Source organism: Buteo buteo, chromosome 16 (genome assembly GCF_964188355.1).
Source record: "Buteo buteo chromosome 16, bButBut1.hap1.1, whole genome shotgun sequence".
Taxonomy (NCBI): domain Eukaryota; kingdom Metazoa; phylum Chordata; class Aves; order Accipitriformes; family Accipitridae; genus Buteo; species Buteo buteo.
In genome coordinates this window covers 30,413,877-30,435,515 of record NC_134186.1, presented here as the reverse complement: position 1 = coordinate 30,435,515, position 21,639 = coordinate 30,413,877, and the positions used below count along the sequence as shown (strand labels likewise).

At 43.8% G+C, this 21,639-nt stretch overlaps 1 protein-coding gene across 15 annotated transcripts in view; it reads left to right on the top strand.

Moving 5' to 3' along the window:
• PLCB2 (phospholipase C beta 2) overlaps nt 1-21,639 on the top strand; it is a 61,652-nt gene that overhangs the window by 25,906 nt on the left and 14,107 nt on the right. For 13 of the 15 annotated variants that reach the window (XR_012653227.1, XR_012653229.1, XR_012653228.1 and 10 more), the window contains 20 exons: nt 3,148-3,288; nt 4,033-4,112; nt 4,748-4,801; nt 7,389-7,464; nt 8,062-8,162; nt 8,882-9,048; nt 9,247-9,393; nt 9,714-9,871; nt 11,837-11,919; nt 12,144-12,228; nt 13,594-13,759; nt 14,621-14,718; nt 15,429-15,525; nt 16,421-16,505; nt 16,941-17,065; nt 18,128-18,282; nt 18,724-18,888; nt 19,996-20,095; nt 20,370-20,474; nt 21,472-21,557. Coding sequence is in view for 9 of the 15 variants with exons in the window: in XM_075048501.1 (XP_074904602.1) it covers nt 3,148-3,288; nt 4,033-4,112; nt 4,748-4,801; nt 7,389-7,464; nt 8,062-8,162; nt 8,882-9,048; nt 9,247-9,393; nt 9,714-9,871; nt 11,837-11,919; nt 12,144-12,228; nt 13,594-13,759; nt 14,621-14,718; nt 15,429-15,525; nt 16,421-16,505; nt 16,941-17,065; nt 18,128-18,282; nt 18,724-18,888; nt 19,996-20,095; nt 20,370-20,474; nt 21,472-21,557 (2,274 nt within the window). In the remaining 6 variants the exon portion in view is untranslated. Of the gene's footprint in view, nt 1-1,069; nt 1,202-3,147; nt 3,289-4,032; nt 4,113-4,747; nt 4,802-7,388; nt 7,465-8,061; nt 8,163-8,881; nt 9,049-9,246; nt 9,394-9,713; nt 9,872-11,836; nt 11,920-12,143; nt 12,229-13,593; nt 13,760-14,620; nt 14,719-15,428; nt 15,526-16,420; nt 16,506-16,940; nt 17,066-18,127; nt 18,283-18,723; nt 18,889-19,995; nt 20,096-20,369; nt 20,475-21,471; nt 21,558-21,639 lie in introns of those variants that run through there. The other 2 variants (XM_075048507.1, XR_012653232.1) reach the window with 2 other exon arrangements.

The following is a 21,639-nucleotide window of genomic DNA, read 5'->3' as shown; positions in this document are numbered from 1 at the left end:
TTACCTACAGAGCCAAAAGCATTTGAATAATCTTGGTGCTCCCTATCCCTTCTGGCAACCAAACCAGACCTTTCTTCTCCAAAAGAGAAGATCTGTTGTCATGTCCTGTCTTCTAATACCACAAGCACTGCATCTTGTAGTGTGTTTCATGAAGATACAAAATTGTCAGTGCAGTGAGTGCATGCAGCTGTGGCAAATCCCGGCTATCATTTGGCTGTATCCCGTTTCAAGTAGAGAAAGGACTGTCTGTCTCTTGCATTAGGCCTGGCTCTTTGTTTATATTTGCATGAGAATTTGCTTTTCTCTGGACTATGAATCTGGTTTGTACAGATGAGGATTTTAGGGAAATCAGGAGCTGGGAAGTGAAATGCAAGCTGGATCTGTATTTCAGCCACTCTGCCAGTGGGTTGTTTTCTGTTTGTTTGGGGGTTTTTAAGTGGATTTGCTGAGTGTGTTTCCCTTCCTCTGATTTGCATGGCTAATATGGTTGTCCTGCTTTTCATGTAGCAATTCTTATTTTTCCTTTATGGCCACCTGCAGCACAAGGTGTACAGGTTGTGAAAGAGCCAAGATGTGGCATCAGGTTCAGTGCTCTTGGACACAGTCTCTGGTCCTCTCTCACCATCTTCATTCAGTGTTATGCTAACATCACTGCTTTTATCCCATGAGGGAAATAATCCCCACATAGAAAAGGCAGCACAAAGTAAGCCCGTGACTTGCTTAGGGCCAGGCAGGAAGTCAGTCGCTGGGAAAATATGACCCAATTTAGATCCCTGACAAGATCATCCTTTCCTCTCCCCACTGCAGTTTGCTTCTCGTAAAATGAAGCTATCAACGTCGCCAAGGTGTTAGGAGGTGTCGTAAGTTAATGCTGATAAAAGGGCATGGCATATAAAGAGCAGCTAAGGCTAACCATGAGCAACTTCTGAGAAGGTGATCGGATATCAGGCCATTACCAAACACGGCATGTGTCAGGTTTGTCTGGTGGAGCACAGCTAGATAAAGGCAAAAGCTCTGATGCAGCATGCAGCTTGCTGGAGACACAGCATGAACAGAAATGTCTGCTGGAGAGCCAAGCAACACCAGTTCGCAGAGAAGGAAGGGCTGGGAGGAGCCGATTTGTAACAAATACAGGAAATGAGTTCAGCATAAACCACAAGTTCTCTATTGTCTTAGCTTCATATAATTTACAACACTAGAGGTAAGGAAGCTGAACAAAGGCCAGTGGGTTTGAAAGATGAAGTTAAATTCAAAGTTAAAATCCTAACACTTTGCCACTTGTAATGAAAAATTAAGCTCCATCAAGAAGTTGCTATGAGTGTGGAAAGGAGGTGTGGGTATGTGGGTGCTGCTCACTTCTGTGAAGGAAAATTGCTCACAAAGCAAAAATGAGGCATTTTAGAAATTCCCTAACTATTGGAAAATAGGCAAATCTTCTGGGTGGCTGACTATTTTCCCCCTTCTTTCCCTCTAAATACTTTTGGATTATACAGGTTTCAGAGTTACCCCTGCGGAGAGTTGCTTTTGTGAAGTGAGAGACAGCAGGCAGATGATCATGAGTTGTAATCCAGCCCATCCTGTTTTTTCTAAAGGTGCCTGTTTGCTACAGATGTGTCAAAATTGCAAATGGTCCAGAAATTTGGAAAAACGCAGTGGAAAAAATCTGCAGAGTTCCTTATAAAATATATATGCAGCTCTGTGCGTGACATGGTACAGACACTTAAGAACGCCTGAAGCTGAGCTGTTTTGGAGTTTCTGCTATTACAGTCCAAATGTAAAGAGAAAATTCTGTGGCAGAAATGGAATTGGTTCCATTTGAATCACAATGTGATGCAGACAGATGATTGCATATAGGGGTTTTTAGTTGGTTTGGGATAAATTGAGGTCCATGGAAGTCTGAGATCAGGGAATTCGCTTTCTTCAACTTGCAAGGATTCAGACATTGTCCAGTTGGTAGCAGCTTAACAAGTCACTAAACATAAGCTGAACTGCAGTGACTGACTTTGTGTGTGCTCTAAGTTTATAGCAAACACAAAGGTAAAGTCATTTAGCTAAAACCTCTTTTGTGGAAGTTAACGTGATAAGTTATGTGTTACGGTATTACTCATGTTTTAACTTGTTGAAATGCAGTAACTCAGCCATGTGTCTAACTGTAGGTTTGTGCATACAGCAAGAGCTCAGATTCTAGCTCCAGTTAAACTTCTGAGTCTGACCTGCTCTGCTAACAATCCCAGATCATGAATTTTGCCCTTAGTTTCTGAAGGAGCAGGTTCTCTTGACAGCCTCCCTGTCTGCTTTGATATGTATTTATCCTGCGCTTTAGATAATGAATTGCTGTGCTTTATTCTAGGACATGGGAATTTTATCTCTTCATTATAAATAGCGGCCATCAGTACAACTCCAGGATACCTTGGCTTAGTGACACCTTACGTAGGAATGCAGAAAATGCTAAATAATTTAAAGGGATTCTATAAATACTTTCATATGGTGATGAAATCCAAGTATGACTAATCAGATGAGCCTTATACTTAACAAAACAAATCTCTGGTGAGCCATTGCTGTAGGATACTGTAATTGCTATGGAAAAAACCACTTCTAGCAACTTGACAACTAGCAGAAAACGTGACCTGGAGGAAGAACAGCCCACCTCTCCAGTGACCATGTCTAAAGTGGGTAGACCTTCTGGGTCCAAAACAACATCTTTCTTGTGGTGGAGGGAGGTATCACACTAATCTAAAAGACCTTAGTGTGTGTTTTCACAAATGGCTGTCTGCAATAACTTGGTTATGCACCTCTGGTATGAGCAGGCCAAATACTCCTCTGCTTGTCTGCAAGTTCAGGCTGAAGTTTCAGAATGAATTTCTTTAAAAGCAGTCTCTAACTTTTACTTTTTCAGACCAAACCAGCATGTTTGTGCAGTGATGTTAGTCACAATGTTTTGTTCTATGGAGGATCCAGGTAACATAGGCTCCAGAATAAAGATGAAAAATAAGGAAAGCCAAGGAAAGGAAGATAATGTTAAACAGTTTTGCAACCCTTGAAAAGCTTGCCGTGAATTTGGGTCAATGTTTGGATTGGTTCCTGTTTTTTTCAGGTACAGTTTGCATCATTCTCCCTTCATCCCCATCTGTTCTGTTTCTTTTGCAGTGCCAGAAGCTCCGAGAGGTTTTTAACTTGGATTACCCTCACAGCACCTTCCTGCTTAAGACTCTGACTATTGTATCTGGCCCTGACATGGTTGACCTCACTTTCCATAACTTTGTGTCCTACAAGGAGAATGTTGGCAAGGTATTGAGTCCTGAGGGCTAGGAAACACTGGGAAACACTAAGGATTGGGGCATTAAGTGGGGAGCAGGAAAGGAGAGGGGAAGATGGGGAACCTGAACCCTGTCAGTCTTACTGGCAAGGTTATAAACAAGCAGGTTTATGTTCCAGTAAGGTGTGGTACCTCCATAGTTCTAAAAACTTCTGTCCTGCATGGAGAAGAATCAGTAGAAGAAATTTTTGTCCTTCATGTGCTTTGTATGGATAAACAGCTGAGAAGACTCAGTGGAAAGGTTTCAGCTGCTAGTATATATAGGCAGTAGGAAGGTGATATAGCCAAGCCCAGGGCACAGTTGTTGGGATTTGGTGCCCAGCAGTATTGTGACAGGCCTTTTTACCAAGGCCTGTAGTGACAGGACAAGGGGTAGTGGTATTAAACTGAGAAAGGGCAGATTTAGAGTGGATGTAAGGAAGAAGTTTTTTACTATGGGTGTGGTGAGGCACAGGAACAGGTTGCCCAGAGAAGCTGTGGATGCCCCATCCCTGGAAGTGTTCAAGGCCAGGTTGGATGGGGCTTTGAGCAACCTGGTCTAGTGAAAGATGTCGCTGCCCATGGCAGGGGGGTTGAAACTAGATGATCTTTAAAGGTCCCTTCCAACCCAAATCATTCTATGGTTCTATGCCCTTTTCATGTTTGTTGCTGTGTACTTCTTGGTGCAGTTCCGTAATGACCAACTGCCTCTGCCTTTTGTGTGTGTTTGTTCCCAGAGCTGGGCTGAGGATATTATGGCCATTGTTCGGAATCCCCTCACATACAACGCTTCTCGGTACACCTTCCTAGAGAAAATGTAAGTGATTTCTGACAAACGTTGTTCTCTGAAACGTTCTTGTCCTGCCCTTTCTGTCTGTACTAGAAAGAAAAGGTTTCTTAGCATCCAGGTCCTTTGGCAGCCTCCAAAACAAGTCCTGTATCAGCTCAGGAGCCCCAAGGCACAGGTAGGGGAGTTGGTAGTTGAGCCATTATGTTGCATGACAACTGACTGGTGCTGAAGTGCTCAAGCCAGTCAAACACACACGTGGTATTACAGAAACTGAAATTCTGAGCCTCAAATGTGTCCCACCGCAGTCACAGCACTCGCCCCAACAAAGTGCTGCCTCTGTTTCTTTGCACCCTCATACTGTTTGGTTGGCAATCTGAGATCACTGAGGAATGCTAAATAATAGGAGTTATCATTATCTCATATCTATATCTTATGTTTCAGAGGAATATTTCTAATATCTAAGCTCTTATAATTTGCCGGTTTGTCCTTCCCAAGAAACAGGAACAGGTTGTCTGAGGTTAAGCTGATGGTCTGTAGGACTGGTCTGATTTTCATTTAACTGTTAGATTGTTTTCCCAATTGCATATTTTTTCTTTCTCCTTACTGAATAGGACCTCTAAGATTGTACAAGTGCATTTTCATAATCTTGTATTTTTTCACAGCCTGGTGAAGCTGAAGATGCAGCTTAATGCAGAGGGGAAAATTCCTGTCAGGAAGTGAGTATGGATATTTGTTTTATTCTGTGTTCAGTCAGACTAAAGGCAGAGCAGCTTGTAAGAGTATGATTGCCCAATGGCTTCAGCTGCCTGCTCTTTCTGCACCTAAGAGGTAGAGATCATTCCCTCCAGATTCAGGCCATGGAGGGACTCCTGTTGCATCTAGGTGCCTCCCAGGGAAGGGCCTGGGACATAATTTGGATCTGGAAAGGAGACCTTTTGTGGCCTTCAACTACAGCAAGAAATTGCCTTAAACAGCCATGGATTTCACTTCCTGGCTGTTGCCAAGAAATAATCAACAAAACCAAGAAACTTCAGTAAAATTCTGATCACAGATTGCTTTGCAAACCTGATTTGAAAGGTGGCTGACGCGTAGGACTCATTTTGCCTTTCATATAAGGAGTTCTGTATTTGGAGAACTTTTTGCTTCACTCCCAGGCTAGCCTGAAGTAGGGGTCCATTGCTTTTGTTTGTCTCCTTTCTTCACGTGTGACCACTACAATCGTTCTCCACTGGTGTAATTCCGCTGCCCTCAGTCTTTACTCTGGATGTGCATGAGAGGGAAACAGCCTTTGAGGGCAAACGTCTTGGCGAATGTTAATGCTGGTTCAAGTACGGAACAGTGGAGACTTGCACTTCACTTTCCCCATGGTTGGCTTTGTGCATCAGGCTAGTACTGCCATTAGAATAAGCCAAGGCTGTTTTGCTGAAGCAAACACCAGCCTATTACTTCCCCCCTGCACTGCATAGCATAAATCTAGCATTGATTTTGTGCCACTCAGTGTCTTCCCTAGTAAAATCATTCCATGACTGATCCTATGGCTCCTCCATGTTGATTCAAGTCATGAATGAGTGACAAAAGGCTGCACTGCCATGTTGAATTCCCTTTTGGGTGCATAAATTATCTTTTGTTTTAAGTATAAGGACCTGCAGGTAGTGCATTTGTGGGTATTCACTGGGAAATGTTGAACCACTCTGCTTGTAGGTTTATGCTGTGTTATAGCATCACAAGAGGCAAGCGCTAATCACCTGTAATAAATATGCTACCTACTGTGTGTTATATTGCATAACGATTCTAGATTGTCTATGCTTGCTAAATGGGCTCCTGGATGGTTGACCAGTATTCTACAATAAACATTTTCTGTTGTTTGTTTTCTAAACCACCAACCAGCAGAATTTCATTCTGGCAGAGACCAGTGTATTCATCAAAGGGCTTTTAAAAATGTATAGGTCTTTAATGAATAACTCACACTAGGGAAGAGTATTTTGAATTGATCTTTAAAATGCAAGCAAGGTAGCATTACTGCAGAGAGAAAACAGCTTATTCTTCTGAAATAAGCTAGAGAAAATACCTGGTACAGGCTGTACCTCTCTTCAATGCCCTCGTCTGTCTGTCTTGCAGTGTGGTAAAAATGCTTTACTGTATAAAGCATTAGACCATTAAATAGTCCAAATTAAGAGCCAGATTTATAAAAAATATTCAATATCTCCAGGCGCAGGTATATGTAAGGCTTTCAAAACTCCATGTCTGATTCTTCTGAAAATTCTACTGAGCATCTGCCTTTCTCTTTGGACATTTAATTCCCTCTTGAATCATAACAAGAGTGCTGCAATTTTGCCTTGCAAAGGGAAGCTTGGGAACGAATATGCACTGAGTTTGCATAAGTCTGCTGCAGCTCCCACTGAATGCTCTTCCACCTGTCAACACACTTGGCACTTTTTGTTCCCCTTTTTGGCTGTAAGCAGCTGTGATGCCAGGAGCATCATAGAGCTGACATCTAAATTTATCCACAGAGGAGACCTCATTGCTGCTGACTGGGATATTCTGACAGTAGGGAGAGTTCAGTTATTGTTGCTATTCCGTAATGCGGCAAAGAGGCTGCTTTATGCTAAAGGCTTGACCAAGTGAATTCTGCCCTGCAGACCAGTACCCAGCTTTCTAAATTGGAGGTGAGCTTTGGTTTCTGCAGCAGCAGACTTTTGTGCTTCCATCATGTAGTATACTGGCTTCTTGCCTGTGTAATGAGTTTGTTCCTTGAATTCATGGAAAGCCTTTGGTTCCAGAAAATTTTGCCTTTTTTCAAAGCAGCAAATGTGCATAATGTTTGTTTGATTTTTTTGAATGTTGTCTAGACTACAAAGTTATTCCTTGCTAATGCCAGCTACCACATGGGATAGCGTCTTGTGGAGGGAAGTGTCCTGAGGAATTGCGGTATGAGGCTTGCTACCACAGGGGGCACCTCCAAGAGGGGCAGGGGGAGGACAGTGAAGAGGGGTTTGGAGAGTAAGCTGATGCAGTTTAGTGACAGGGCTCTCACAGAGTCCATAGCGGAAACAGAACTTCTCTATTAAGGCAGCAGTCAAAAAATCCACTGTAGGTATATAAGACTTGGTGCATCAGTTACTCCTTTGGAGAAACACTGCATTTTTTTCTCTGGTTCATGTTTACAGTCTTCCTGTCAGTCTCCTTGGCTGTGCATTTTGAGTGTCTTGCATTCTGGCTGCAGCTCCCAGGCACCCAAACCCAGGCTTTCTGAATTCACTTCTGCTATGTTGTGGTGATTTCTTTTTTCCCCTGTCTGGTCAGTATTTTTCAGATGTTTCCTGCAGACAGGAAGAGGGTTGAAGCAGCATTAACCGCTTGTCATCTTCCAAAGGGCAAGGTAAGGGTTTTGCTAGGTAGCCAAAGGTATCGTTAGTTTGAGAATATTTGCCTACCCTGACTGTGTTGCCCTTGGGTATGAAAAAATCATCAGCCCAGATGCTCTTTGTTGCTGTGAAACCTCTTCCTTACCACTAGCTGTCATGCCTTAACTGCAAGCCTGCTAGGATCAATTCTTACTGTTTGTATTGCAGTAACGCTTGCGACTCCATCACTTGCAGTATGTGGCACAAGAAGCAGCATGTTCCCTTCCACCTGTGTCACTGTCTGCTCTTTGAAGCAACAGATCTGACAGTTAATCTTGGTGCTCCTACCAACCTGCAGAGAAAATCCAAGGCTCTGACAGCTCCTACTGCTGCATCAAGCTTTAGCTTTATACCATCACACAAGAGGCACCGAGGGACAGTTTAAATAACTGTCTGTTCTAAAATAGGGTATTGGTGCTTCTCCACTCCATCTGTTCTTTCCTAAATACCTTGCCAGATGTTCCAGTCACTTACTTGCATTGTCACAAAGACGTGCTGGACTGTGGGTGTTAATGGAGAGCTGAAAGCCATCATGAGTTTGTGATACTGACATGTCTTTGTTGCATTCTCAGAATGATGCCATCAACCCAGAGGACTTCCCTGAGACAGTGTATAAAACTTTCCTCATGAATCTGTGTCCACGGCCTGAGATTGATGAGATATTTACCTCACAGTAAGTTTCCCTTAAGCCACAGCAGAGAACTTGATCTCTTGTGGCAAAAGAGAGGCAAAAAGGAGGGGCGAGGGGATTTTATGCTATGTCGTTTGTCTGGTCTCAAGCCTTAGAAGGGCAGGAACCCAGGTCACAAAACAGTGCCAGTGAACTTAACACTTTCACTCACAGCGTGAATAAAAAGGATGAGACCTCACTGTGCTGCAAGGACTCTTAACTGTCACCATCAGGAGGGCTGATTCCAGCTTAACACTAGATCATGGTAATGCCATACTGCTTGTGGCTAGCCCCAAACAAGGCTATGTACAGCATGAGAACCATAGATCCTCACAAGCAGCCAGTGACTCTTTTTTTTTTTTTTTTTTTTTCCCCCAAGTAGCTAAGTCTGTGAGTTCTTAAATGTACTTGATTTCATAGGGCAAGCAATTTGGTGTGCTCTGAAATTCAAGTCCCTTTAGATTTCGAGTCAGAGGCTCAAAATATGCTTTGTGCTCCCCTCAGTACAACCTCTTCACAGTATTGAATTAGTGAGGAAAAAGAAAAGCCACAGTGTGAAGCATCACTTATGGGAAGAAATGTAGACAAAACAGAAAACTGTGGGCCCAGGCAGGTGGACACCTATTGCTAACCTGAGGAAGGACCAATCTCTCTTTTGTGAAAAGGTTTTCTGGGTAATACACAGGCCTTACCTCTGCTCCTCTGTAATTCTCTCACCTTAGCCATTTAAAAGCAAAGCCCTACATGACCAAAGAGCACTTGGCAAAGTTTATCAACAAGAAGCAGCGAGACTCTCGCCTCAATGACATCCTCTTCCCACCAGCCAAACCTGAGCAGGTGCAGAGCCTGATAGAGAAGTATGAGCCCAGTGGGATTAACATCCAGAGAGGTGAGTCTTGTTCAGCCCAAAAGTTTTGCTATAAAGATAGTATGAAAATAGCAGAGCATCCTGCACCTTCTGCTATCCTGACTTTCCCAGGGGAGCAGTCAGCCTGATTCTCATAAGTCCCTGTATTGCAATGCACCGGCAAGGAGATGCCAGAACCATTTGGTTTCGGTACTGTTAACAGCTTTGCTTTCTTTGTAGGGCAGTTGTCTCCAGAGGGGATGGTCTGGTTTCTCTGTGGCCCTGAGAACAATGTGATAGCGCTGGACAAATTGCAGCTGTACCAGGACATGACCCAGCCACTCTCACACTACTTCATCAATTCATCACACAACACATATTTAACAGGTATGGGCAGTTCCAGAGTCTGCCTCAGCTCCAACGCATATGTACCATCACAGCAGATGGATGAATGATACTGACAATCAGTCAGGCAGATGTATCTGCCCTGAAGTTTGGAGGGCTGAGGGCTGTAATGCACTCTGAGGGCCTTGGCACTTAAATGCTGTGTAAGAAGAAGAAATGTCACCCTGTAACCAAAAACATCTTGTCAGTCTGCCACATACACCTGCTCAAGGATGGCAGAGAGTTCTGTTGCTCTGGTTTATGCAGAAACTGTCCCATATGAGTAGCTAACGTTGAGCCTCTCTCCTTCTGCTGTCCTCCAGCTGGTCAGTTTTCTGGGATCTCATCTCCTGAAATGTATCGCCAGACACTGCTGGCTGGCTGCCGCTGTGTGGAGCTGGATTGCTGGAAGGGCCGTCCCCCAGATGAGGAGCCAATCATCACTCATGGGTTCACCATGACAACTGAGATCCTCTTCAAGGTACGGAAAGTTTTCTCCATACATGCTTTCCCCTGCTTGTTTTTAGACTGATCTCTGTTTGAGGAGGCTGGCTGAGGGAGCTGTCAAATGGATGGGCTGAGGGCAAAGATATTTGAGAGGAGAAGATTGATGGCAAGATGCCAAGTGAATGAAGTGTAAGACAGAATGAAAGATGAACAAATACGCAATAGGTTGGAGTTTGTGTACGGTTTTGGAGTGGGAGGCCTAGAAGAGAGGTTGTTAGCTAGATGAAGATGAATGAATGAGGAAAGTGCAGGCAGTCATGTAGAAGTGATGGAGAGATGGTTGAGTAGACATGCTTGCATATATATGGTTGTGTAGCAAGATGGATGTATGGACAGAAAGTTGCATGAGGATGGTGGATTTATGGATGGATGCACGTCAGAGAAACAAACGATGGGTTTTAGAAAACAAATGGTTAAAATGAGTTTATCTTCTAACTGGTCTACAGCAGGTTTCTGCGGCTTACAGCCTCACATGATGGCGTGTTGGAAGAATATAAGTTTCAGTTACTTCCTAATTACATGAGTGTGTGGAACGTGTTCAGTGGAGCAACTGCCCTCTAGCATGCTGGGCAGATGTCTTCCCTGAGGATTCAGCTTCCAGGGTTCAGAAGCACAGTGCAAAGCCTACTTCTCCCTTGGAAATACAGGGCATTTAACCACAGAACTTAGAAACAGTTTGCAGGTTAAAAATCAATGCACTGCACTTATTCTTTTCTGCATTCCTTTACACAGCTGCTACCAACAGGCAGAGGCACTTTAGATTCTTTTTAAAGCTATTTATTCTTATTCCGTATCTTCCCCCCAGTTCCCACACTATTACTAAAATATTTATGTCAGAGGGGGAAAAAAACCCCAGTCCTTAAGATCAGAGGTATTGTTGTATTCAGTGTCAGTAATTTCCCAAATCCTGTAGTACCACTGCTGGTTTTTGCACAGCAGTTCGCTACAGTTAGGAGAAATAATGACAGCTGTAGCTGTGGTAATTGCAGAGTTCTGTTAAAGCATGTGACTACCTGAAGGAAATTACAACCTGTTAACGCAGCATGTGCCCAGGTTTTAGTTTTACATAATATGTAGATCTTTCCCTCCACATTTCTCTCCCTTTTCTACCATTGCCTGTGGCCTTTTAGTAGCTTTTTCTGTAGCTTCTACTCTTCCAAACCTTGCAGGTTTCTGTGATAGAAAGTCCAAGTGGTCCATGCAGGAGCAGCTGTGGCAGCCTCCCTCAGTGCTAAGATCATGGCTGAACCAGGATTTTGGGGGGAGTAGGGGACTGTAATTGCAAAGGAGCAAATGACTCTTCTTTACCATGTCAATTAGCAGCACCATTAAAGAAAATAGTGGAAAGTTTGTTGCAGTTTAACAGGGGCTTGGGGAAAATATGATTATTTTTTCTTACATCATTAATGCTGAGAACGTTTCCATGGTATTTGCATTTGAAATGTCAGCACTGCTGGTTACTGAACTTTCCAGTTTGCTGCTAGACAGAAGGATTTTATAAGCAGGTGAAATGATAAAAAATTGGACAGGTTCAGAGGTAAGTATAAAATAGCATTTGAAGCAGTTCAATCTGGTGCTGCATACACCTTTCTCTACCAATTCAAAGTGCATGGGGCAGTGGCTTGCCTTTCTGCTTCACATTTGTTTATGTATACACTGAACTATGTAACACCAACAAAAAAGGCATATTCTTACATCTTCAGCTTCATTTTTTATGCAAGCTATTGAGTTTAGCTGCATGTTGTATCCTCTGGAGCTGGAAATCCGGGCAGGTATGAAAAAGATGACACTTCTCACCTTCTTACTGGGAGAAGTTTAGTTACTTTAAAAAGAAGATCCTGACAATGATCAGTTTGGAATCCATTCAGCAGGAGGTCAGCTGCATGTCTCTGTTATTAATGAGTGCTGATCTTTTCTCTGACCATTGCCTCTCATTTAGGATGCCATCGAGGCCATTGCAGAAAGTGCTTTTAAAACATCTCTCTACCCTGTCATCCTGTCCTTTGAGAACCATGTGGACTCGTGAGTATCTAGTGATTGGAAGAATTGTGTTCTCTGCTGTCCAGAGCAGAAAGTATACAAGCAAGGGCTGCTGGGTTTTAAGTGGGTGCCTGAGCTGTCTGAGTGAAGGCAAGAGATGGTTTTCTGCGTAGAGTACATAGATCTTGAGGTGGTTGTTTATGCCAAGCTCTGGATTTGGGCATCTGTTTTCCTGTTCACTCCTGCTTGATCTCTTTGTTGATTAGGCCCAAGCAGCAGGCGAAGATGGCTGAGTACTGCCGAACCATATTTGGAGATATGCTGCTGACAGAGCCGCTGGAAAAATACCCAGTAAGTGGGAGTTGGGGAAGGAGGCTAGTGGAGAGGTCTTTCATGATGCCATGGACAAATAAGCCTGGATCATAGGTGTGAGCATCGTAAGTGGATGGAAGACCTCTCAGTTGCAGAGGTTTTCCTATGCACTTGTCTGACTCTGCTCTTATTTAATACTCTGTGACTTGAGTGACTTTGGAAACTTGAGCTCTAGGTAGCCAAGTTGTACCAGTTGTACCAAGATGTGTCAGTGTATTTTTGTACATGGTACTGTTTCAAATCTCTCTGCCAGCACTTGCTTTGGAAAGAAACAGGAACAAGGGCTTAGTAGCATTTCAGGACTTTCCTACCAATGCTTCTCAATTCCTGTTTCCAACCTGGAAATACTCCCTTCCAGGCATAGATGGACAAGTCAGTGACATGCATAGCTTTGTGCTCAGAACAGCTGAGTAAAGCTCCCAATCTGTTTGACCCTAGTCATCAGCTTACTTGTACAAGCACGTATTTTTGTGGACGCAGTGACATCCTTGGTGATCCCCATGCACATTGCTATTTCAGCTTCCTTGCACATGGACACTCATTTACAAATAACGGGCAGTGCCTCTGTTCTGCAACAAAGCATGAGGCAGTTCCTTGGGATATGTAGTGGAGGGGGGAGCTGAGACACCTAGCCCCAGCATCTATTTTAAAGCACTGAGATCAAAAGAAGAGCTGAAAAGTAGCAGTAAGCAAATCAGCAGTTGCCCACTGTCCAGACCCATGTCCTTGTCCAGCCAATAGGGAGAAACAGGGTGTGTATTGGGAGAAACAGTTCAGGCTATTAGCTAAATTAATAATAGGCCTGATGCTATCTGTACAGGGAGTGTAGGGCTAGAAGCACAGTCTGAGTCACACATCCTTGTCTTGAGCCACCTACTCTGGGATGTTTTTTTCAAATCTGCTGCAGGCAGAGTGTTTGAATATGGCCCGAGTGCTGATCTAGGTCTGAGGCTCTGGGATAATGAGAGAAGTAGGTGGAATGTCAAAGCCAGAGGTGTGTGGATGCCTTCAGGCCATGTAGATTTTTTTTTTTTTTTTTTTTTTTTTTTTTTTTAGCTGTGGTACAGGATAGGTGGCTGGGAACAGCATAGCATGTGCAGGCAGCAGAACATGAGAGGGCTGAGAGGTGCAAAATCCTGGTCTGAAACCAAAGGTGAAGTCTTAGGAAAAATCTGCGTAGATATAGTGGGATATGGCAGCAGATAGAGAAATTATACAGTGGGTGAGAGATGTGTCCATGCACAAGTAAATGACCAGAGGAATGGTACTGGGAGGGACAGGAGAGATGAGTGTTTGAATTCTGTCTTTGTGATGAAAATTCAGTCTGAAGTTTATCTGTTGCAGCTGAAGCCAGGAGTTCCTCTGCCAAGTCCTAAGGATCTCTTAGGGAAAATCTTGATTAAGAACAAAAAGAACCAATCTATATCTGGGAAGAGGCAGAACTCTCTGAAGAAAGGGAGGAATGTGGAACCAGAAATTATCGAGCAGCCAGCCCCTATGGATGCTGAAGGTACTGGTACATCTGAAGGGAAAATGGGACTAGTATAGCTAGATGAGCAAGCCTGGCCCACTGGAGACCTTCCAAATCACCCCAAATTAGCTTGAGGCAAGCCACTACTAGTCATTAATTCAGTTACCTCAAGAAGCAGCATAAGGTTGAAAGATAAATTAAATCTTCAGAATATTTTCAAAGACTTCATTCCAAACAAAAGAGACAATCAACATAAGCCCTGCCCATCAGTCAGTTCTGCCTATTCTGAGGCATATGGCTGCATGAGTTGGTAATTCACTGATACACACTGGCTATTGGTTTTATGGAAGGGTGGATAATTTTCTACTGCTTGTAGCTCTCTAATAACCACAAATCCAGCATGGCTTAGTTCTTCACTCTGAGGTTCTTGAAGGTTTATAGAACCTTCAGCCCCACTCTCCTCTCTTCCTCCAGTCTCAAGGCTGTCAACTCTTGGGCTCAGGGAACCTATGATAGAACAGTGAATTTTCAGTCCCTGTCATGGTAGGAGCACATGAAATCATATGAGGACAAGGTGAGCGCCACCATAGAGCACCTAGAAATGGACATTTATTCCCACAAATGTGTGCGACCTTGGTGGGGAAAACAGCACTGTGATTGTCACTCTTGGGGTATGAGGGAAGCCTGCAGGAGGAATGATTTGGTCTCTTGAGTGTGGTAGTCCAGAGTCTGCTAGTTCATATTTGGATTTGGCTAATAAAATTGTATGATTCTTCCACTTACTGTTCCTGCATGACTTGGTTGTGAGGATTTGCAGAGCTTTCAATTGCTAGCAATCTGCAATGTCTTGTCTCAGTGTGCTACTGATATGTACCACTGATGTGGGCTGTGTGTGCTTAGTCTGGGCAGGTGATGTGGCTGAAGAGGAACCAGAGGAAGAGGATGTACTTCTTGGAAACCTGGATGAAGAGGAAATTAAAAAGATGCAGTCAGATGAGGTACTGTCACTGTTGTTTCTGTTCTTTTCTGTTTCTTACCTGGCCTCCAGACCTCACTGTATTGAATAGAGATGAACCCAAAATGCAAAGGGGAATGAACTGTGCTATGACCAATCCTTCCTCTGTGCAACATGACTTTTGCAGGAGAAACTGAATAAGAGAAATTATGTTGCAAGCATAGAGAATATGGCAGAAGAGTTATTATTTCTGACTCTGCCTTTGATATTCTGCATGATTTGGAGATAATTGTTTGTCTTCAGGGTGTTTGGAGAGGCTTAGTGTGATAAAAGTTGTTACCAAAACATGAAGTGCTGCTGCTGAAGAGGGAAGGAGGACTTCAGCATTCTCTTGAATAAAAAAATTCATTTCCAATTTCCATCTCCCTAGTATCACTCAGCGAGGAGGGAAAACAACATCCCCGGTTTGTCCTAGACTCCATACTTTGAGATGTTAAAGAGGTCCTGGGCTTCTTACATACCAATACCTCTCCATGTGCCTCAGTTTCAGTTTTTGCCAAGCTACTTCGAAACTCTGTACCCCCAACTATGCTGCCCACACTGTAACTGTAGGACCAGGAAGCCAAAGAAACTGGTGTGTTCTGGTCAGGGCAGTGACCAGAGTTCTTTGACTGTGAAGCCCAGGTGTGTTTTGTTTCCCCTCTAGGAAAGGTCTCTTCATCTGTCATCTTTTGGATTTTGTTTTCTGTTCAGGGCACTGCTGGTTTGGAAGTGACAGCATACGAGGAAATGTCCAGCCTAGTTAATTACATACAGCCTATCAAATTTGACTCCTTTGAAGTCTCTGCCCGTAAGTCAAATTCAGTTCTTTCAGAATCCCAAGCATTTCCATTCTACCAGGAGAGTAGTGCTTTCAGATGCTGCTGTTCTCCCTGACTTGCTTTCACCCGTTTTCTGTTGTGTTCTCTCTCTCCCACAACATGCACATGGTCACTAACACTTCCCTTCTGCCCTCCTCCCTGTAGTAAGGAATTGGTAAGGACAAGACAGATATGTCAGATGAGTGCAGATGAAAAGAAACAGCCTAGAGGCCAGTGACATCTCTGTGGGCTTGCTGTGCTGCTTCTGAGGGCAGGGTTGAGCCCAGCTTTTCCTAATGTATGTGACTGTGGTGATTGGACAGAGAAACATCTGAAACACTGAAAATGCAGGCAATTTCTTTATACACAATAGGTTCCTCTAAACAGTTCCCACATTTGGGTCTAGCTTTGAGTGAGCTGCTTTGATGAAACAAAGAAAAGAAAAATTAAACAATAGGGGAGTGAAGAAGGGGAAACTTGACAAAATAACGAACTTCGTGCAAGACTTTGACTATTTGGATTTACTTGGAACTCAAACTCCAGGCAGGAGCTACTCTCTAAATGTCATGGAAATCCAGGAAGAGATGGGCAAAATTATTGCCATTTAAGCTTTGCAAGCCAGTCCTGTCTGTACTCCATGAAGTTCCTGTCCTGTAGTGCACAACCACTGTCTCCCTGGTAAACATAAATCACCTTTTATGGAGTATTATTCTTCAGTCCCTTTTCAAGGGACCAGAGAAAGATAAATTGCCTTGATAGAAAACAGTACGTGATAGAAATTGGGAGTAAACAGGCCAAGTGCTTCTTGGGTCCATTAGTCCCCACACACAGAATGGGGGCTGGGCATGCTTTTCTTCTAAATGCTTTCTTATCTCCTGTTTCTAGAGAAGAACCGGAGTTATGTCATCTCTTCCTTCACGGAGCTGAAGGCTTATGATCTACTAACCAAGTTCCCTACACAGTTTGTAGAGTATCCTTTTGGCAACCTTTGTCCAGTGTAGTTGGTTGTATGGTGTATGAGAGCTAATCTGAAGCTTGGGTAAGGCTGAGGCATATTCAATTGGCTTCTGGTTTCAGGACCTGGTAAACTCTTCATCAGAGATAGAAATTGTGCAGGTGCTAGAGACGTGGGATCTTCCAGGGTGGCTTGGGAGCTATTCAGAGAGATTCTTGACAGGATGCATCCTGCTGTGGTGAATTCCAAGGCTGCCAGATGCTTGTCCTCAAGTGGAAAGGGTATGGGAAAGGAGCCTGTTGTTGCCAGGGCCTCTCTTACTTCTTGTCTGGAAGGCTCTGAGCTTTTGGTAACAGAGCTTAAACAACAAATTTCATAATCTGAATATGTGAGCTAGCCCCAGGGTACACAAGGAGTGCTCCAGACTTGTTTCCAATAGAGCAACTGTAGATACAACAAGCGACAGATGAGCCGCATTTACCCCAAAGGCACCCGGATGGACTCCTCTAATTATATGCCCCAGATGTTCTGGAATGTTGGCTGTCAGATGGTGGCACTGAACTTCCAGACCATGGGTGAGTGTCACATTGTCCTCCAGCTTAAGTGGGTGAGACTGTGTGCTCACGTTCACTGTCTTTTCCTTTGCTGCTATTTCCTACTGTTGCTGTTTCCCTGAATGCATTTATTCTGTGTGCCTTCTCCCAAAGTGGTAGTGCTCTTTGACTCCATCTCCCACAGACCAAAAGCACTTTTCTAGGCCCAGCACAAACCTGGCATACAGTGTCTGGGATGCCGGTCCTACACACTTGTGCACACACACATACATGGACTTGCTGTCATCTAGTGTCTGGGTACTGTCTCTGGCTGTCCTGTAACATGATGTCAGACTAAATAATGTGCCCGAATGCATCAGAAGCTCCTGCTTCTCCTGAGTTGCTTCCTCTTTTGCAAGGCAGCAGGCAGAGCTCCATCTGGCTACAGGACTGGCCTGTCTGTGCTATTATTTCCAGTATTTTGACCTGAACAGGGAAGAAGGGCCTTTCCTTGCTGCACAACCAGCATGAGAAGGAAAGAAAAGCCTCCAGAGAAAGCTATTCTTTACCCCTCTTCCTTCCTCAGAGGAGTGTTTTGCATATAGAGTGTGTAGGAGACTAGCTGTAGGATCAGTAGGAGAGAAAAAGAAGGAACTTTAAAAGGGAGAGGGTGAGAGATTGGTTATGAAGAGGATATCTCATTGAAGACAGTTGCAGAGACCACAAGCAGTGTTCTCAAGAGAACAGGCGGAGGAGAAGATGGACTGAGAGGAGGCGCAAAATGAAAGGGGGAAGGGGTAGAGGGGTTCAGACAACTATTTCACACCCAGAAATAGCGGGTACTTCTTAAAGTAGGTTTTAATTTAGTTCTACCCATGACTTATGGTGCAATCATAAGCAAACCACTTACCTTTCTTACAACAGCTGCTGTAATATTTTTCCCTGTAGGGTGCTGAGAGGCTTGATTAGTTTCTGAAATGGCTTTGTGAGCCTTTGGCTAGCAGGGGCTGTAAAAGTACAGCATCTTTCAGCTCACTTATAGCATGCAAGCCACCTGATGAGGCCCAACAGAAATTTTTCTCCCTGTGTTCCTCTGTATCTCAGATGTCCCTATGCAGCAGAACATGGCTCTGTTTGAGTTCAACGGCCAGTGTGGCTATCTGCTCAAGCATGAATTCATGCGGCGTCCAGACAAGCAGTTTGACCCCTTCTCTGTGGACCGCATGGATGTGGTGGTGGCAAGTACCCTGTCTGTCACGGCAAGTACAAACCATGGTGCTGCTCCTCCCCTGACAGCCAGTTCCTGGCACCACATATATAACTGGCATCCGCGTCCATGCTATTTATTACCCAGTAGAGTTCTTAGTGGCAAATGAACCCAGAGAGTCCTGTGGGAGAGTGTTACCATGGCAACTCCCAGTCTTTTCACTATTTTAAATTAATCATAATCGCATGAAAATGGAAAATTAGCATCTGCCACACAGAAGAAGCCAAGGCTGTGATGATGGGGAGGGAGGAGTTTGGAGAAGTACTGAAGCAAGAAACATGGGTGGAAGTAAAAGAAAAGCCTATTGTGGATTGGAAGCTGCAGCAGAAAAGATGTTTTGGGGCAGGCGAGTGACTTGGGGTGAAGGTATGGGTGGGTTCTTCTGTTTTATTCTTTTCAGCAGTTGCTAATTATGTTTTCTGCTTGTTCATAGATACTCTCTGGTCAGTTCCTCTCAGACCGCAGTGTGAAGACATATGTGGAAGTAGAGCTGTTCGGGTTGCCAAGGGACACAAAACGCAAATACAGAACCAAACTGACCTCCACTGCTAATTCCATTAACCCTGTGTGGAAAGAGGAGGCCTTTGTTTTTGAAAAGGTAATAACATTTGATAGTAATTTAGACAGAGGTCCTTAAAGATCCTGTTGGCCCCAAGCACTGCCTCTTGAGAGGTCAGTGACAACAGAAGTGACTCCCTTCTGGAGATCTCAGTCACAGCTTTAGACACACAAGGTGTTACGTGTTGCGCTCTCAGATAATATCCAAACAACAATATCCAAAATAACTCTCCATCAGTATTTCCCTGAACAGAAAAGGGGTAGCTGGGAACATTTCTGGAAATAACAGGCATCAAAAGTCTTCCATTTGTGATGCACTTCAGACTGAATTGACTAATCAGCTTTGAAAACTTCAAGCACCAGGAAGCAGAAAGGAACTGAATGTCTGTGGTTAAACTGTAAATGAGAAACAGACAAACTGGAGAAGTAAAGGGACCAGTCGGAGGTTTTCAGTTGTGCCAGAATACGGAAAGCTGCCCTGTTTGTTCACAAGAATTCAGTGGTCACTAATCCAGCTACAGGGTACAGGGAGGTTAAGTCAAACGTGATAGTAATGTTTGGCCTTTCTGCAGTGAGTTACAAAGGCAAAAGACATGTTACACAATTCATCTCTGTCAAGCACACTGTGAAATAGCAGATATTTTCAGCCTACTTGGGATGCGGTAGATAAATATTATCCTCATTTCAGAAAGCACTTTTTAGGCTTCAGTTCTAGCAGAATAATTTTTAGTTCATTTTATGGCAGAAAAAAATGTGGGAAGAGGGAGGCAAGAGCCCTTATGGCAAAGTTAACATGCTTGCTAAATTACCCTTCCAAGTTCATTCCCTTCTCTGGTGAATTGCTTCATGGAAGCTGTGGTTTGGAGGGTTTGTTGCCCCATTTTTTCTTTAGGTAAACTGCCCTCGTGTGATACTCTGCAGTCCCTCCTCTGAAAAGCCTGTGTTTTGTGGAGTTTCTGTGAATTCAGTTATGTCCATGATAAACTGTAGCCTTAAATTACAAGATGCAGAAATAGGTAGTGACTTCTTTGGAGAGATAGCATTGTTTTGTTGGAAGGAGGAGACAGTAAAGTTCTACTAGTGAAGCTAGTATGCTGTCAGGAGTTAGAGGTGAGGACATTGGTGCCTTACTCTGTTTTTTCCTTAGATCATGATGCCTGAGTTGGCGTCTCTCAAAATTGCGGCTTGGGAGGAAGGAGGGAAGTTCATTGGTCATCGTGTCATTCCTGTTATTGCAGTGCACTCAGGTAAATTTTGTGGAAATTCCTTCAGCTTTTGTGCCCTTGAGACCTATCCATTGGAAGCTGTAAAGGAGATATGAACATCTGTGTGTTTTGCTACTTAATATCCATTCCTGTAGGCAGTGGAGCCTTCAAATTCATCCTATTATAGCCTTGGCTTAATTCCATAATATATTCACCATGCCCTTCTGTAAAGAGAGACTTTATTTTGCTGTTGGAGCACACAGACAAGAAGGGACAGAGATTCTGTCAGCTTACCTCTTCTGCTTTCTGTTTTCAGGCTATCACCATGTTTGTCTCCGCAGTGAAAGTAACATGCCACTCACCATGCCTTCTCTGTTTGTGTACCTGGAAATAAAGGACTATGTTCCTGATGCTTGGGCAGGTAAAGTATGTGTTAGAATGTGCGGGGAGGGGTGTGTGGGGGGGTGCTCTGGCTTTGTCCAGACTGTGATCCAGAAGCATTTTCCAGCCTGGTGCTTTCCTGCTGCACCCTTAATTCCTTGTCAGGGTGGGACCTGAGTGCATGCCAGCATCCTGTCACGCCCTTGCTTTCATCAGAAGAGAGTGGATGCTTGCACTGTGACTGGTTCCCAGTATGGGCTGAGAACTGTCTCTTTTGTTTGGAATGGGTTGGTCTCTTTACTACCTTTATTCAGTGGCAGGGAGAGGTTTCCTAGAGTGCAGAGGTGGTAACTGTCAGGGACTGACAAGAATAGGGTTTTAGGGAGCACAGGAGTGTTCTCCCCTGTTTGAAGAGAGGGAGGTTCTTGCTGGTACAGAGATACAGTGATCTTCCTTTAAAAAGGGGATGGTCGAACAGCGAGAGATGAATCAGGAAAGAAACCCCACTGGAGGTAGTAACAGCAAAACTTTTTAACAATCATCAACAAAACCATGCAGAATGTAACAGCATCAGCCACAGAAGTTCTTGTAAATACTTCTCATGTTTACTGTCTCTTCCCCTGTGTTCATACAAATGAACCTTATTCATGGGGTAAATCCTGTGAAATTGATGGTTTTAACACATATTTGTAAAAAAGACCAGGTTTATACAGCATTGGACTTGAATTGGAGCAGGGAGCTGTGCAGGTTTGGAAAGTCTTAACCTGGATTTGGATTTTGGGAGCGGTATGCTCTTTTCAGCTTCATAGAGCTGCCCTAAACATCAATGGTGAGCCATTGCCTCAGAATGGGACTGAGGTGAAGAGGGTCACCTCCCCTTGTGCTGTCAGGGAGAAGCTTGTTACAAGTAGAGAGTATAAAATACCCCTTCTCCACAATTTCCTGTCCTAGGCCAGAAAGGAAACCAGAAGGCAAGGAAAATCAGAGTACAATGAGTTATTTGATAATCCAAGCAAAGACCTCCTCTTTGTTTCTAGATCTTACTATTGCTCTCTCCAACCCCATTAAGTTCTTCAGTCTGCAAGACAAAAGATCAGTTCAGCTAAAAGATGGCTCGGTGGAGGTAAGTTTTTCCAAGTTCTGTCATTGTCTCTAAAACATGTTGCATGGATTCAGCCTGAAATAATTGAGCTTTGATTTACTTC